The sequence below is a fragment of the Besnoitia besnoiti genome, chromosome III (assembly GCF_002563875.1).
Source record: "Besnoitia besnoiti strain Bb-Ger1 chromosome III, whole genome shotgun sequence".
Lineage (NCBI taxonomy): Eukaryota > Apicomplexa > Conoidasida > Eucoccidiorida > Sarcocystidae > Besnoitia > Besnoitia besnoiti.
This window is the reverse complement of record NC_042358.1, coordinates 2,441,749-2,459,472: the sequence shown is the minus strand read 5'-3', so window position 1 is coordinate 2,459,472 and position 17,724 is coordinate 2,441,749. Positions and strand designations below refer to the sequence as shown.

Genomic DNA, 17,724 nt, shown 5'->3' with positions numbered 1-17,724 from the left:
AATCGGCATACCGCATTTAGGGTAGAAGCCTCGAAGGCCTTCCTGCATCCTTTTCTCTTTTCTTACCTCCGCTCTGATTCACAGTCTCCTTCTTTTCAAACCCTTCTCTTCGGCGATTCCTCCACCTCCATCCGCTCGTTGTTGGGCCGTGCTCCCCCCCCTCTCCTCCCCCCGAGATCCTCGCGCTTGCAACGATCTGCGATCCTGGGTGCGGCCGTCCTCTTGTCTGGGCGATTCTCTGCATGCGGCGGCGCTGCAGTCTCGCGGGCAGACCTCTGTCTACCGCGTGGCTGCGCGCTTCTTTAACGATCAATTCCCTCTTCCTCCATCGTCGCCGCTTTTCGCCTTGGCTCCTCTGCGCCTCAAAGGCTGCAGAAGCCGCGGGGGGTCTCGCGCTCGCGGCGGCGCTACGCAAAGTAAGTCGGGCGTCCCTTGTAGGTCTCGAGCACGTCGAGCTGCTCAGGCGAGAACTTCCGCACATGCAGCTGGCGCCACGCGTCCTGATGCGTGCGGTAGAACTCCTGCAAAGTCTTCTCCACGTGTCGCTGCATGAAAGAAGCAAACGAAGTCCGCAGGATTCCGCGCCGGTGTCCACCAAGAAGAGCTGACGCCCGAAGGAACCACTGCGAGAGTCGCATTCTGCCTCACTATCGCTTGAGCAGCGCACAGAGGAACACGGCCGCGGTAGATCGCCGTTTACCTATGCAGGCAGGACACGTGCGCACACCTCTTTCTACGGAGAGTCGACGGACCCTACAGATACAGAACTGCGTACAAGTATATATACATCTCTATGCATACACATATACATATGCATATGTATGTACGTTGATGTATATGCATATGCACGCGCACGTACACATATGTATATATATGCATCCTAGAGAGTGGACTGGCTCTGTGGGCTCTGCTGCTGCTGCTGCTGCAGGGATGCCTCACGCGGATGGTGTCGCTCATCTTCGCGTTGGCGTATTTCGCCAGGCACGTGATGGTCTCCGGCAGCCAACCAGGGACGTGGAAAGGGGCTGCATGCACCAAGGCCGCAAGGCCGAGGACGCCGGCGAGCGGGCTGCGCTGCTGCGCGAGAGAGGAACGCGCAGCCTCGTCGGGTCTGCCGCCCGCAGCCGGCGCCGTCGAGGGGCCCGCGATCTGCAGAAAGACCTGTGTGTAGTACCTGGAAACGCAGAAGGAACGCCAAAGTCGACACTTCACCAGCAGCCAGCCAACGCGCATTCACCTCGCAAAAGTCACGCCTCGTGTCCCGGCGGCGAACGCGCAACGAAGGCCAGAAGATCCGCACCAATGACGCCGTCCGGAGAGCAAACCACGCGAACCCTGCGCCAGGCGCCGCCCCCCGCGCGTCCGCGAAGGAGGCCGTGAGCCGCACTGCTTGAGTGTTTCCTTTTTCTTTTCTTCACACTCACCGGCATTCCTGATCTGTGCACGAGAGGAGGAGAAAGGACAGCGCGACTTTCGCCGCCTGCTGGACCTCCGGCTGCGGGTCCTGCAAGCCCACGATCCCCACCTCAACCAGCCTCCGGTAGGTCTCGCTTCCAAACAGAAGCATGCGATATTGACATCCCAGCAGCTGCACCACACAGCACAATCCAGAAACATGGAAACCGCGAGCGTCTACCTCAGGGTAACACGGGGCAAAAGTCATAGACTAGCGCAACAGAACGTCCAAACATCCACATACATTGACATGTATACACATGTATATGTGTATAGGTGGCAGTCCACTTGCACGTGCGTAGTCTTAGCATGAACCTATTGATCTGCGGGACTGCTCGCACGCCTACGAAAGATGCCGCGCGACCTCTTCAGACAAGCGGCAAGACGCCTCACAAGATGCAGCTCCCCGCCCAAGATGGTGCAGAAAGGACTCGGCTCGTTTTTTCGGTCCAACGCACCTCCGACAGCCGGACCGCAGCGCAGCGGACTTTCCAGGACGGATGGCGCATGTAGGAGGCGAACGCTTCCACCAGCATGTGCAGCTGCTTTACCACGGGCGCCCTCGCCACTTCTCGCAGGATGCGACTCATAGGCGGGGGCCGCTGCCCTCCCTCCTCCCGCTGCGCCAACAGCGTCTCTGGGCTCGCGCCGCCGCCGCCAGCCTGCGTCTCCTCCCGCGGTTCCGCGACTCCCCCTTCGGCGTCCTCCGCCCCCCGCGCCCCGGCTCCCGCTGCGGCCTGCGCCGCGGCCTGCAGCGCAGAAAAGTCTCGCAGGAGCTGCGGCTGCATCGGCTGGAGGCAGACGATTTTGCCCACGTTCGCGGCGAGGCCCTGGATGTCGCGATCGGGGTGCTTGCTGGCGGCGAGAAGGAACATCAGCGGGCCTCCGGCGACGCCCAGGGGCTCGTCGTCGCCCGCGTCTTCCTCAGAGCCGGCGGTCTGCGGCTCTTGGGCGCCTTTCATTTTCGCGAGAAACGCCGCGGACGCAGAGAGGCACCAGTCGAGCGCGCGGGGTCCGCCCGCGGCGCAGGCCGCCAGTACGAAGGCGTCGTGTTGAAGAAGCGAGTAAAACATACTCGTGAGAATCGTCGCGCTGCCGCAGAGGAAGGGCGACTTGCTCGAGCCGGGTTGACGACCTGAACAGAAAGCGAACAGGATCGAGCGCGAGTGAGGCAACCGACTCCCGAAATAAGAGAGACTAAGCTGGTGAGGTCGAGACGCGAGCAGAAGAAACCTCTGCTCTCCTCACCGTTTCCGCATTTCTCTCTCCTCACCAACTCACCACCTCTCCTCACCCGCTTCAGGACCCGTGTCGGCGTCGATCGCAGGCGCGAGAGCCGCAGCGCTTCCCAGCAGAAGATCTTGGAGTTGCCTTTGATACACCGAGATGCAGCATCCGCAAGGCGTCTCGTCTGCGCGTCGTGCGTCGCCCTGCGCGCCATCTTGGCCCTGCCGCGCGTCGGCGACCGCGAGAGCTCGCCTGCGCCCGGGGGCTGCGCTGCAGTATCGCGCCACCAGCAGCGCTCGCTCTCGCTCGACTTGCTGCAGCTCGTCCTCGTCGCCCAGACAAATCACCACGCTGATGAGGCGCGCGACCTCCTCGCGAACCTAAGAGAGGAAAAAGAACGGAAAGGACTCCAATTTCAAGAGCGCGCCAGCACGGCTCGGATGAAGTGAACACACAGACGCCGCGCTGCGGAGGAGGCGGAAGTCCTGATGAACAGAAAACTAAGAAAACCAGGTCGGCTCTACAGCGGAGAGCCACGAAGAATGAAACTCTTTTCGCCCACGCATATAAAGCACGAGCTTCTGCCTCGCGCCCACTCGCTGCTTAGGACAGGTATACGCAGAAAGATACACAGACAGACGCCCTTTCACCCAGACGACAGCGGATTTTCAACAACCTTTTAGTTTCTCAGAACTTGAGAACTCGACGCCACACGCACGCGCGCGCTGGGAGCCCCGCCCGGAGGTCGACGCCTGACCCGAAAGCGGCAGATATAATCAGACACAGGCGCCTTCCTTTATTTCCTTCTTACCTGCTTGTACGGATGCGAAAATCCCTTGTGGATGATGGGCAACCCCGTCTGGATGACGCGCACAGACGCGCACGTGCCGCACAGGCAATCGCACCGCGGTGCGTTGGACAAAGAGGCGGCCTGAGGCGAAGGCGCGACGCGCGAAGACGCGGAGCAGCCAAGAAGGTGCGACTCCGTCAGGATCGCGACGAGTAGACCGCCGAAGAGACGGAGTTGGCGGGTCAGCTCGAAGGACGAGGACGCAAATTCTCTTTGGTCGACAGACGGGAAGGCCTGGAGGCACAACAAAGAGAAAACAAAGCCTTTTCGAGTCTCCCTATCAGCCCGCCCACACACGCCTCGGGCCTCTGCGTCTGCGCCTGGTCTCAGCTCTCCTCTGTCCCCAGTGAAAGTCTGCAGGCCTCTACCGTCCTCTCGCCCCTTATCCTCCTATCTCCGCGACTCGCCCCCCTTTCGTGTGTGTCTCCGCCGCTCTGCTTCGCAGACTAACCGCCAGGTCGTCGCTTTTCGGCGCGCCCGTGGACGCGTTGATGCAGAAGTTCATGAACGGCAGAATCCGCCGCATCTGTACTTCTTCCGGTACACCGCGTCGCTTCGCTCGCCTCTCTGTGCCCTCCCGCGGGGCCTCTTCGGCGCCTGGAGCAGAAGCGGCGGGCTGCGGCGCTAACGCCTCTGCGCAGTCCTCGCGGGGGAAACGAAAGTTCTTCTCGGGGCGCTGAACCACGAAGCGAATGCCATCGAGCCACGCGAGCAGGCGAAGTTCATCCAGCTGCTTATATTCGGCGACCTGAGACGAAAAGGCGAAAAAAAAGCGTTGCGATGTCCACAACACGCTTAAAGCGAGGTCTTCCTGTCACGCGGCGGCAGCTCCATTGGCAGACCCCTTGGTCCTTTGAGGCCGCCGCATGCGCCAAAGAAACCGGATGACTTTAACTCCCACCCAGCTCGTTTCAGGTAATCATCGTTCTGCGACAGACTCCTCGGACGCCTTCTTCGATTCCCTGCTTGCTTCTTCTTGCGTGTCCTGCGGGTCGCGCGACTGTAAAGAATCTGGGCGCCTGCGCCTGCCGCATCCCCGCGCGTCCGCCGCTCGTCCTCTCTCTCGTGATTTCGCGTGAGTTCTTCCCTCAGTGCAACGTGGCGGCGCTGGGCAAGCCGAGAAAGTGCGTTCTAGAGCCTCACACCTCTCTCCCCCAGATCGAAAAAAAGCGACTCTTCGCTCACCATGGCAGGCCACATCGCCTTCCAGAGGGCCTCGCGGACGGCATCATCTGCGCACTTTCTCGCGGCAGCCGCAGCGCCGCAGACGATCTCCACGACGGAAATGTGACAGTCCGGTTCGCTGCTCGGGTGCTGCGCAAGCGCCACGAGCTCCTCCTTGAGCGTCTCAAAGAGCGAAAACAGACTCTCGCCGCGTCGCGCCTCCTTTCCCACAGCCTCCTTCTCCCCGCCAGCCTCCTTCTCTGCAACGGACTCCTCTGTGGGAGCCTCCTTCCCTGCGGGGGCGACGAGGTGGCTGGTTGCGAAGAGGAACTGGAAGAGCGTCTTTGCGGAGAGGGCGTTGTGCAGGGAGAGGGCCTTGGAGACACGACTGGTGCGCGAGGAAGGCCAGCTCCGATCGATTTTGATCACATCGACCACGAGCTGGAAGCTGCTGTCCTGCGCAGGCCCGCCGCGACGACCGGCGGTCCCCCCCGAGAGTGACCGCACGCCCTCGTGGTGAATGATCGCCTGCGCGGCGACCCACTTCCTCAGCGTCGACGACGAGTGCAGCGCACGCAAAACTGCACAAGAAACGCAAAAGCGCAACACCGAACACCAAAAACAGAATGAAACAGTCATCGAATCGAGACACAATCAGAGATACACGCTTATACATATACATATATATATATATATATTTGTCGCTGTGTGTATATGTTCATGCGAGCCGTCCACGCGCCTGCCTCGTTGCGTATAGACGCCAGGCAGGAAAAAATCGGGACGAAAACCTGAAACTGCCTGGCTGACTCGCTCTACTGTCGAATACAGGAGGAAGAAAGGGAGATCTATACCACGCCTCCTCGTCGGGGTAAGCAAAGAAGCACCGGCGCGTCTTCATTTGCATACAAAACATATATATATATATATATATATATGAGCGTATGCACACGCGAGTGCACCAATATATACACGTAATCATATGTATATATAAACGTAGCCGGAGGCTTACAGTTTGGCGGAATCGGCACTTCGGGATGTTTAAGGAAGTACTTTAGGAGAAGCATGAGGGCGAACATCGCAACCATGTTGAGCAGCGGCGGGTGCTGGCGAGAGTCGCATGCGCACAGAATCCACTGCGCATACTCAGGCAGAATTTCGAGAATCGGCGGCCCGTTCAGGCAGACGGCGACGCACGTCGCGACGAGCGAAAACCTCCAGTGAAACGGCGATTGAATTTCAGCCAGCGCCGCCGCGCCCTCCGCGGGCGCAGGGGGCGGAGGCGCCAGGCTCTGCCGCCGCGCCGCGGCCGGTGGTTTCTGCAAAAGCCGCGCGAGGAGGGGACGGAGAACTCCCTGCAGGAAGAAGAGAAAAAAGAGGCCGCAGCTCTCGCGCGGGATCTCTCAAAGGAGACCTCGTCTCGCCAACCGAGAGATCAGACAACAGCAGACACGAAAAGCCCAACGACACAAAGCAGAGGTCTGCGCGGCGCGGCAGCCGATGCCGAGTACGCTGAAGACGCAGTCGATGAAAAGGCACTCCACACAGAGAGCCACCGCGCACCGCAGCAGCCGCCTGCGACAGCCTTCGTGACTCGAAGCAAAACGCGCACAAGGAAAGAAAAGCGAATCGGTGAAGCCACGAGGCGCAAAAACGCCACGAGAGAAGGCGTAACACAGACGCAAGCCCCTCGACACCACCGTCACATCGGACGAGGCAAGGAAAACAAACGCAAGAAAGATACACACACGAAATCCGGATGCAAGAAAGCCTGACCTGGACGATGTCTCTCTGGAAAGCTGCCCCGCTTCGCCGCAGTCGCTCTCGGCAGTTCAGCAGCGTGTGCGTGAGCGCTACCCATCGCTGCGGAACGGTATCTTTGGCGATCTGAAAGCAAAAACCCCAAGGCGCAAATGCACAAAGAGCGCTATCCACCTCCACAGTACTGACCAAACTTAGTGCAGATAGACATAAATGCACGCATGCTTTACGTACATTTGAACAGATATATCTAAACGCAGGCGCCTCTCGGCGGATATATAAAGAGAATATGCGCGGATCTGCCGCGCAAGCAGAGGTGCAGAGGGACGCGCTTCACGGACGGAGATTTTCCGGATTGCTTGCTGTCGCTTCTCTCGTCGCCCCTCGTTTTTTCGCGTCCTACCTTCACTTCGAAGACGAGAAGGACCGTCCGCAGCGCGAGGGCGGCGAGCGAGGCATCACTCCAAACGCGGCGCATCATCGAGTCGCTGTTCAGAGTGTAGGCGACGCCAGTCAGCTGCGCGAAGAAGAGATCTTCGGTCTCAATTTCCGAGGTCGGCGACGCGATCGAGGCGGGCGACGACTCAGAAGAAGTAGCGGAGATGAGCGCCATAGACGCGTGGCGAGTCCCCGAATCAGCAGAGCTGCGCACGGGCGCCTCCTCCTCGACCTTTGTCTCGTCTGCCGACGCCGCCAGCGAAGCGGAAAGCGCCTGTGCGTCGCTCAGGACTCGACGCGCGTCCCCCGAAGACGGCACCAGCGCGGCCGCGGCGCCAGGCGGCGCTACAGCCGCCGGCGCTTCCACAGTGCACTCGACGTCTGAAAGAAGGCGAACGCACGAGCCTCAGAAGTACCTCAGAACGCTAAAGTGAGGCCTGTAATTATTTGAGTACAAAGGTGACTGCAACTAAGAAATCAAAGTTGAAAGATGAATACCTTTCACCTACAACTGCACCGCGAACGTACCAAACCTGGGTCGCGCATGAAAGACCCACTCCGCTCTAAGCCGGGGGCGCTAAAGGTCGCAGCGCAAGGGGAAGAGAGCGAGGAATCCCGCGGCGGAAAACATCAGGGGACCGAGTCCACACAAACGTATGAACTTCTCGAACCAGAGGGAAGCACCTCAGCCGACAGCTCTGCCTCGAGCGTGGACCCCTGAGCCTCTCCCTCCCTCCCCCCCTTGGCCGGAATTCGCTCTCGACTGCTCCTGTTTCTACTTTTTCTGTGCAGCTCAGCGAGACTCGCTCCCTGTTGCCAGCAAGTGACTGCCTCTACGCAACCGCGCTCTCGCCGTGTCCCTTCCCTTCGAGGCACGTCGACGGTGTCTCCTCTTGCCTCCACGTCTGCGAAATCTAGGCCTGCTTTGGGTTTAGGTTCTCACCGCTGGAGAGCGCAGGCGTCGCGGTGCCCGACAGGGCTCCGGGCTCCAAGCCGTCTCCTGTTTCGATTCGAGCCGCGACGACAAGTGCGGCTGGAGGCGCGAGAAGCGGAGACGCGGCCGCGCTCGCCGCCGCTGCGGACAGGGGCGGCCAGTCGCGCGGCGACGCGAGTATGGGAGGCGAGCCCGAAGGGGAGGCGCGGGAGGGCGTGTCTGACGACAGCGACGAGGGGAGCGGCGGAGGAGACGTGGCGGGCGCTTTCTCGCGGTCGCGGAGGCGCCGCCGCTCGCAGGTCTCGGCGAGCTCGCGAAGGAGCAGAGCCGCGAGGAAGCGACGCGCACCGTAGACGACGCTGAACGAATCGCGCAAGACATGCTGCGCGAAGCGGCGCGTCTGCGGAGGGAGGACAACGCAACACACGAAGAACCGCTGACGTAGACGCTCTCGAAGCGCCGGCGTCGAGAAACCGAAGAGGCAAGCCAGAAGGCAAGGCGTACGTGAAGGCGCCGGCAAAAGCGCTTGCGGCGATGCGCACATCTCAGGATGACGCCACAGGCAGCGAGACAACGGGAGAGAGAAGAAGAGGTAGAAAGAGAGAGATAGATACATGTAGATAGAGACAGATAGGTAGATATACAGATAGAGATAGACAGGTTGATATACAGATGAAAATAGATAGATAGATAGATAGATAGATATATGGATAGATAGATACAGATAGATAGGTAGAGAGAGAGACGTTGAACACTAAGAGCGCTATTAAGGCAGAGGCACTGGAGGGCGGAGGCCGCGCGTCGCGGCAGGGATCCAGTGCCCTCGCGAATGGCATCCTTCCTGCGTCGCGTCAGCTGCGAGGAGGCGGCTGAGAGGAGAACTCAGCGCGAGACGCTTACCTCGGCGTAGTGATAGACAGCCAAGCGAGCCACGAGAAGCAACACCGCCCGTCGACACCCCTCGAAAGGATGCTGAGAGCGTCGCGCCGCCACGCGCCGCGCCCACGCCGAGGTGACGGTCTGCGTCCACATGCCGCGCGGCACGTCGTAAAGGTACGAGAAGGAGTGCGCGCCTGAAAAAAAGCGTAGAATTCCAATTTCAAGCAACATGACAACCTGAAGCGCCATCCGCCAACCAAGGGGGCGAAGAGCAGCGGGCGCTTCGAGGGAAACGCCGACGCCTGAGCCGCACAACGCACTGCTGCTAGAACCCTCTTCTCTGCCGCGTAGCGCACCCCTTTCCGCTTCGCCTGCAGGCGACTCTCTTTCTCCACAGCATCTGTGTCTCCGCCTCTGCTCTAGGCCACGGACCCTCCCATCTAGCACAGACTTCTCCACTGGCGTCGAGAGAGAAAGACTCCTCCACCGCTTGTCGCGTGCGCGAGGGGGATCTCACCCCGGCGTCGCGCAGTCTTCCTACCTGAGTCGCAGGACAAGTAGCCGATGGCGTCCCTTCCGGCGATGTCTCCCTTGCTGTCGCCGTCGCCTCCGCGGATGTTTTTGAGGCTCTCCAGTGCGACGCTGCTACTCAGACGCACCAGAAGCTGACTGGCTGCTCGCAGCACCTTCTTCTGCAGCTTCGCCTCCTCGAACCCCAAACACGGGGCGAGCTCCGTCGGCGCTGCCTGCGAGGCGGCGCGTCGCAGCAAGACGCGCTCGACGCGAAGAATCAGCGACGCGCCGAACTCGACAAGCGGCGCGACGGCGGCGGCTGGAGCCTCCCGGAGCCCAGGCGCCGCGACCGCGTTCGGTCTGTCTCCCTCGCGCCCGTCCGCGGAGGAGACAGGGGCGGAGAACGCAGAGCCGAGGGGGTCGCCGGCGTGCATGCGCTCGTCAGCATCGAACGGCGAGAGCAGCGGAATCCCGCGTGTTCGCCGCGGCCTCTCGTCGGGGTACAGCACCGCTGTGCCCTTCAGCAGCGCGCGGCAGAGAAGCAGCGACCGCGCAATCAGCGAGGCGCTCGAGAGCTTCTTGCAGGTCTCCACGAAGGCTGTGCTCTTGCTTGAGGAAGGCGCGGCGCCGCGGGAGCCTGCGGAGGACGCCTCAGCGGTCGCAGGCTGCGCGAAGAAGGACGGCGGATATGCCACAGCTTGGAAGTCCTCGTCGACCGGCGCCCAGGCCTTCTCGGCGAGGCGCGCGCCGAGCCCGCCCCTCGCGCGCCGTACAGGCTCCTCCCTCTCGCCTCCGACCGCCTGCGGCGCGGCCTCCTCGCCCTCTGTCTCCCAGTCTCCGCGCACTGATGCGCCCAGCAGCTGGGGGCCGCTGAGGAGCCGCGAGACCCCTCCACGCGCCGCCGCGTCAGTCGCCGGCGGCGGTAGCGCGTCTTTGGCGAGGAATTTGCAGACGAGGAGCCCGTAGGCGACGGCTTGCGTCGCCAGGTGGGCTTCTGCTTCCGAGGGGATGTGCCAGCGTATCTTCTCCGCGCCCGGCTGCATCCAGAAGGGCTCACCCCAGCGCAGGACGAATTTTTTCCGCTCTTCCACGTCCTCCCACTCACGCGGACCCATGCAGCGCTGCCCACAGAGCTGCCAGGGGTAAACGCCGAGCGAGGCCTCGATGACTCGCCGCAAGAGCTTCGCCCCGAGCTTGAAGACTGCCTTGCTCTCGTGCTGCAGACAGGCGTGCGCGATGCGAAACAAGTCTGCAGAGAATCTCAGGTTGTGCGTCCCTGCGCTCCGCACCGCTGAACAGACGAGCAGCACGTTCCACTCAATCACCGCTTCACTCACGCCCGCCTTCAGGCGAGACGCGGGGAACGCGAACGGCGGAGGCAGCGGCGACGCCGACGCCGGCGGGAGGCCTTTCTGCGCGTCACGCACCTCCGCCTCCTCCTTCTCGCACTCGCCGGCGTCTCCCGCCTTCCGCTGCGCCTCTGGTGCCGGCGGGCGCGCCGCCGTCGCGTCCTTGTCCAGGAGCTTGTCGCAGACACGGCTCACGAGCTTGGCGAGCATGCGGTCGGGCAGCGCGGCGGCGAGGGGAACCGCCAAACTCTGAGCCTGCTTCGCCGCCTCCCCGACGGGCGTCTCGCTCCAGCTGAGGAATTTCTCGACGAGCCGCGCGACGGTCTTCTCCTCGACGTGCGCCGCGACCTCCGACACACACGCCCGCAGAATCAAATTCGTCCCCCGATCCAGCCGCGCCATCGGACTGCCGCTCTTCCCCTGAGAAAGAGAACAGAAAACAGAGACACAAGGAAATGCAGGCGTGGGGGCGAAGAGCTCCGCGAGTGCGGACTGCGAGCGCGAAGAAAACGCGCGCATTGCAACCCCAGGGCAGGCACCGAGCAGCCGCTGACGAACCCAGGGAATGTCCTTTTCCAGAGTGCAAAAACGACCCTCTTTCGACCTACAGCCGGCTCTGTTGCGTGCTTGACGAGGCGCAGGACCTGCTCGAACCACATGTCCACCCATTCGGGGAAGAACGCCGAAGCGGCTTCTCGCTGCGATATCAGCGTCGAGAAAAACTCCGAGTCAAAAAACATCTTGTGCTGCCAGCAGCCTTCGCGTACGCGATACAGCCCGACAACCCGCTCCGCGCGTGCGTCTTCTCCTCCGCCCCCTGGCGCCGCTGCGGCCTCCGCTTCCTTCCGCGCAGGCGCCCTTCCCCCCCTCCCCCCTTCCCCGTCAAACAGCACGCAGAGCGAGGACGCCGACGAAGAAGGCTCGCCCTCGGAGGCGAAGGAGGGCGCGCCGGGGCTGGCGGGGGCGAACGTGGAGCAACTCGGCGTGCCCGAAGCTTCAGACTGGAGCAGAAAGCTGTCGGGGAAGTTCGAGAGGTTGAGAAACTGCCGGCGCCCCTGCGCAGCCTGCAGGGCCTCAGGGAGCGTCGCCGCACACTCCCCGTAAAGATCCGCGTCTGCGGGAAACCGGCTGCCCGTCGCAGCGCCGGGGGACGCTGCTCCCACGAACGCCTGAGGCTGCAGGTAAGTTTCACGCAGCCGCTGCGAAGAAAACGGACAGGCGAGGCAGCACACAGGCCGAAGTCACCGCGAACTCGACGCCTCAGCAACCCCCGCAACCCGAAGAGGCGATGCAGCACACGGCAAGACGCAGACTCGCTTCTTCCCGCGCGCTGCGTGCGGACGCACCTTTTGATACTCGTGCTTCGTCCCCTCTGAGATGCCCGAGCAGTCAATCAGCGGAATGTAGGAGAAGAGGACTGTGTAGAAAGACAGCGTCAGGAACGTCTTGAGAGGATCCGCGGGATCGATGCCTGGGAGCGTCAAGGAGAGAATCGTCGGCAGCGCCGCAGGCGCGAACTGCATGCAGCAAAACGCGAGACAGAAAGCACGATTAGCTAAGACATAGACAGCGCCTCTCAGGTGTGAGGGGGGGGGCATCCCCTCCCCGTCCTTTCCCGCCCTGCAGAGACGCTGCAGCGTCTCTTTCGCGGCCTGCTCTCAAGACCCTGTAGCCTCACGCGACTCTCCCGCCTCGCACCTTCACAAGCGTCTGCGCCGTCCGCGTGAGCAGCTGCACCGTTGTGGAGTGGCGAGCCTCGATGACGTCTTCCAAGCTCGCTGTCGCGCGTTCCAGCAGGCCTTCAACGACTTTCTCTGGCTGCAAATGGCAGAGCAGCTTCATGCCGTCCTCGTAGCACGACGCGACGCCCATGTGCTTGCTGAACATACCCTGAAAAGAAGAAAAAACACCTCTGCCGCACTACATCCCGAAGACGGAAGGACTGCCCATGAAGGAAAGACAAGGCAAGGCGAAGGATGCCTGCGGAGGGCCCAGCCAACTGATCGCGCGCTGGCGGGCAGTGGAAGCTCAGGCGCACACGAGAAGAATACAGAGGGAGAGAGACGGCGACGAACGACGCAAGAGGAGAAAGAAGACGGGGGAACCAACCCGAGGCGAACACGCGGAAGCGCTCCCGGTCGTAGCGTCATCGGGCGCTCGAAGCCCCGCCAACACGAGAAGAAGAAAGAGTGAAACTCGCATCGAAAATCCCCCGGAGAAGACCACAAGAGAGAAGAGAAGAAAGCAAAGAGAAGGAGAGAAAGGGGAAGAAAGCAAGAGAGAGAGGGGGAAGAAAGCTGCTTGACAAGGCAGCCGCCTGAGAGGAAAAGCAGGACAAGGCAGCAGCCGCACAACGCCGCCGGGAGGCTGAGAGAAGAAAGCGAGGCAGCGCGTCGAGCCTACCTGGAGGAAGAGCGGGCCTAGGAGCTCCACGACTTTCTCATCCTCCTGCCGCCCCAAACGAAGACAGAAGAACTCTCCGGTCTCCTCGTTTTTGTGCTCTCCGCGGCGACACCAGCAGCACTGGCAGCGCTCATGAGGGCTTTGTCCTTCGGTTTCGTCTCCCTCGGCTGCGCCTCCGGCGCCAGGCGCCGTCTCCTCCACGGCCCCTCCCTCGCCCGGTGTCTCTCCTGCGGCAGTCTCTCTGCCTTGTGCGGCGGTGGCGCCGCAGCCCATGCAGCAGCCGCGGACGTGGCGGCCGCACACCTCGCGCACGATGTTGTCGCCGAGTCTCTCGCGCTGCACTCTCCGAATATACGCCGAGATGAAGGCGTTCAAGAAGGCGCCGATGGCAGCGGTGCCGCGGGCGCCGTCGGAGGACGGGTGGGTGAAGACGAGGAGCGTGGACATGAGGGCCTCGAGGAGTTCGAAGGCGGATGTTGCGCCGTGCCGCTCGGCGTGCCTCTGCTTCTTTTCCTCGGTTTCTTGTCGCGTCTCCGCCTCGCAGTTCGGCTTGCGCATCTCCCCCGCGCAACCGGCAGGCTGCTGGCCGTCGCTCTCCGCGCCGGCGTCTCGCATCGTCGGCAAGGGCTCGAGGAGAAGCACCAGGACTTTCGCCAGCTGACACGGCGTGTTGAACTGGCTCTCGAGCAGCGGCGTGTATTCACCGGGGATCGTCTCGCGCTGCCGCTTCATCGTCGCGGCGGCGCCCGGTGCAGAGTGCGGCAGCTGGAAGACGCGGAGCAAAACTTGAAAGAGGAGTGGCAGCAGCGGCCGCAGCGCGCAGGTCAGCGGCTGTCCGGTCGCCCAGCCGAACTTGCTCGCGCGGAAGAGAAGCAGCACAAAAAGCGCATCCCACGAGGAGGCGAACGCGCCGTCTGCCCACGCCCACCAGCGAGTGAGGCGGCCGTCGCGCACGAGGGCGTGGCAGAAGGCCGGCGGCGCGAAGAGCAGCACCAAGCGGAAGCGGAGGAAGATCCGCGAGCTCGTGAAGTCAGTCGTGCGCGCGAGGAGATCAAGCACCTCCTCCAGCGAGCCGCGAAACACGCCGCACACCGCCGCCGCAGCCATCGTCGCACGCTCCCGCCCTGCAGCCTCCCGGATCTCCGGATGCGCCAGGAACCACGAGGAGACCGCGGCACTCGGCGGCGGCGCCAGGGTAGCGTCGGGCGACGTGGCGGAGGCCCGCGGCGAGGGACTGCAGGCCTCTGCGGACGCGGACGGCGAAAAGCCCCAGAAGGGACGTGACGCCGACGCGAGCCGCATCAGCGCGCTGACCAGCGCCTTCCGCCGCGCCGCGCTGCTCGCCACCTGACCCCGGTACGAGCGATCGAAGCGCCGCAGGAGCTGAACCAGCATCCAACGCCACTTGAGGTGCTTCTGCAGCACCTCCAGCGGACTCAACAGTCGCTCCACCTCGCGCGCCTCTCCCTCCTCTGCCTCGGCGCGAGGCGGAGAAAGCGTCACTTGGCTGGGCGACGACGCGCCCGCCTCCTCACCGGCGTCGCACCGGCTCGCCCTGGGGTCGCTCTCAGCGACGAGCGCCCAGTCTTCCTCCTCGGCGTCCTCCCCTGGCGCTCCTCTGGCAGGCGCCGAGGAGGCGTCTCCCGCCTCATGCACCGCCGCTTCGCGCTTGCGCGCCGGCGCACGAGGGCTTTGCTTCCAGCGGGCGCCGCCTGCGAGCGGCGACAGCGGTCTGCGGAGCGGCGACAGCGGTCTGCGAAGGTGAGGGCTCGGGGAAAGAAAAAAGGAAGCCGCGCAAGAGGGAGTGACGCTCTGCGCGTAGCGGGAAGCCGCGCTAGGCTTCATCCAGACGGGGGGGAGGTAGCCCGGTCGAATGACGTCGAGGACGTCTTCGAGAGCCTCGCAGATCCGAATCTGCTGAGACGTCGAGAGCCGCAGGTGTCGCCTTCGACTCGCCTCATCCTCGCCCAGGTCTTCGGTGCCCGCGTTTGACTCGTCTCCGCTGGAGAGTTCGAGCTCCTCTTCATACCACAAACGCGACGCGTCTCGTCTCGCTTGTCTTCCGCGCGCCTGCGGCTCTTCTCCCTCGCTCGTCTCCACTCCGCTTGCTCCCTCTTGCATCTCAACGTCGCAGTCTCCTGCGGCTCCGCATCTTGCCCCCGCCGCCGCAGGACGCCTTGCCTCCTCGGCGTCATCATCGTCTTCAGTCTCTTCTGGCTCGCTGCCCTCGCTCGCGGCGGCGCCCTCCGCTTCGGGGTCTCCCATCAGGAGGCGCGCGAGGCGGGCGGCGATCTCCACCCAGTGCTCCAGAGGAACCGCGTCGAGTGTGCCGGTGCGCTGGAGATCCCGCAGCAGCCTTAGAGCGTGCATGAGCTTTCCCGGCTGAGCGCGCAGCTTCTCAGGGTCGCGCAGCAGACTCAGGAGCTCGACGACTTTGTCGGCCGTCTCGGAGAGCAGAAACGGCGCCACAAACGCTGGCAAATGCAGTGAGCCCTCCGCGAGGTACAGAGAAGGGAAGTCCAATGGCGGGGGCGAGGCGGTCTGAAAAGAGGGCTCTGAAGGTGAGTCAGCATCTCCTTTGGTGCCGCCCCAAGGCGACAACGTCTCCATTGTCCCCTTCATCGTCGTACCTTCGCTTCTTCTCGGACCCTTTGAAAAAGAGCTTCAGGCCGCGCGGGAGAACGGAACAGAGGAAGACGGGAGTGGTGTCGCGATCGATCTGGTTGCGCAGTCGTGCAAAATCTCAGACTAGAAGAAAAACGAGCGGCCGTCGCACAAACCAAGGAAAAAACTCACGAGGCGCTAACACAGAGGAGCCCGAAAACACGTAGGCACCAAAGAATTCGGTAGCTTGTAGTCCTAGAGGAAGTCGGGGACAGGAGTGGCTACGCAATATTGCTCAACACGGAAAGCGGGGTGGAACAGAAGAGGCAGAGACATACGTGAACTGAGAACCTGCTCGAATGTGGAACACAAGCGGTGGTGTCCAAGAGAAGGCGCCTGCTGACGCCCACCCCCGCAGGTGGGCGGCTTTGATCGTTCTTCTCTCTAAGCGGAGCCAAACACACGCGGAAGTTCCTCTGTGAATGTGTCGGTTCAGGTGTATAGACACCCCAAGGCGTTTGGGGTGAAAAGAGTGAATGCCTACGTGGTTTCGCCTCGCGGCGGTGGAGACGGGCCTTTTCGCGCCTCGTAACGCCGCGCCAAAAGCCAAACGGCGTTAGAGAGTCTGTTTCTCGCTTTCGCAGGTCGAACTCGTGGCCGTTTGTGTGTGTCAGTGAGGAGAAAACGAAGGCGCAAGTCACCGCATGGCGACGCGCGTCGAGAGAGAATCGCGTCAATCTGCACCACTTTTTGACACACAAGCGCACTCGCTCAGTGAGAGACACAATCTCGACGTGATGCAGTGGACTTGCACCGCGGAAGTGAGCCAAGAAAAAGAGAAATTTGACTCCGATGGAAGCCTCTGCGGTCTCGCAGCGCCTGCGGCACGCGAACAGGGTGCGCTGTGGCGTGCGACTCACGCGCTGTGAAAAGAGGACGGCTTCCAGCGCCCACCTTGGCAGCGAAAGTCACGTGTCCCCGCGGAGAAGTCTCCATATATCTGCTTGCAACGCTGCGGCGGACTAGTTGTAAGTTTCCCCTTTTTCTTGAGGAAGGAACAGGGTGCCCTAGTCACCGGTGTAGGTGTGTGTTTACTGCAGAGGCTTCTCAGTGCGGACGCCGATACACGTCGTGTCTGTTGCCTAGCAACGGCATCGACCTTCCCTTGAGGCGTCGCCCGTACCGCCTGGATGCCTACGCCGCTTCGAACGCCTCACATACTCTCGAGACATCATACAAAGAAATTCCATGAAGTTTTTCGACACCTCCCTGACTCTGTAGAAACCTGGCATGTGCGGTCCCTGCTCCCCTGCCGCCAGAGAACGCAGGAGCCTACCTTGATGCGAAACGCAAAGAAGAGCTACCCCGACAGCTCTCGCCCTCCAGAGTATGCTCGGTTTTTAACCCCCTGCGGCCTCGACGGGCTGTCTATGGGCCCTCTCACACGCTGCCTCTCGATCCGCTCTCTACTTTAGATGGCAGAAGCTCGCTTTCCTACAGTGAAAAGGGAACCGAGAGCGGGAGCCTTCAACCTTTGAAGCATCGAGGGCGGCCGGCCGGCTGCCCAAGTTCAGCGAGCCTTCAGCGGAGACGAGCCTCTACCGCTCGGCATCATGGGCAGCCCTACATGTGCACCAGTGAATATCTCCTTCAGTAATTCTGAAATGGAGGATCAAGCCTCCCGACCACGCAGGTTTTAGCGCGGCGCGGCTCTCCTTGGAGGCGGATTGAGTGTAGAACGCATCGGAGACTGTTGTCTCCTGTGCGCGCGCCTGTCTTGCCCGCCAGGGGGAGCAGTTTGTGTTTTTTTTCCCTTGTTTCCGCTTCAGGAGAACGTGTCTCTATCTGTCTGCAGAAGTTGGGATTTTCTTTAGTACACTCTTCAGATCTTTTTCACTTCCCCAACTTTTTGCGTCTCCTCCGCTTTCCATCATCGCGGCCGTGTCTCTGCGCATATCGCTCGCCGCAAGAAACGCCGCCCCCAGCGGACTGTCCGCCAGTGTCTCTCTTTTTCTTCACCGCTCACTCCCTGGCAGCGCCGCCAGTTTTGTTTTCGTTTCCTTTTCTTTGGCGTTCTGCTCGCGACCTGCTTTCCTCCTCCGTTCCACGGGCACCACTGAGGAGTCAAGGAGGAACACACCGTATAAGGA

General features: G+C 62.0%; 1 protein-coding gene across 1 annotated transcript; it reads right to left on the bottom strand.

Moving 5' to 3' along the window:
* Positions 1–407: 407 nt before the first annotated feature.
* BESB_046430 (uncharacterized protein) lies at positions 408–15,592 on the bottom strand (the record flags this gene model as incomplete). The annotated part of the gene is made up of 18 exons (XM_029363094.1): positions 408–545; positions 940–1,174; positions 1,425–1,588; positions 1,914–2,590; positions 2,750–3,062; positions 3,494–3,766; positions 3,984–4,280; positions 4,718–5,277; positions 5,706–6,048; positions 6,470–6,580; positions 6,858–7,273; positions 7,836–8,226; positions 8,727–8,899; positions 9,247–10,987; positions 11,176–11,766; positions 11,914–12,084; positions 12,266–12,457; positions 12,971–15,592. The coding sequence occupies 18 exons, from the start codon at positions 15,590–15,592 to the stop codon at positions 408–410; spliced, it is 9,408 nt and encodes a 3,135-aa protein (XP_029220460.1).
* Positions 15,593–17,724: the final 2,132 nt, after the last annotated feature.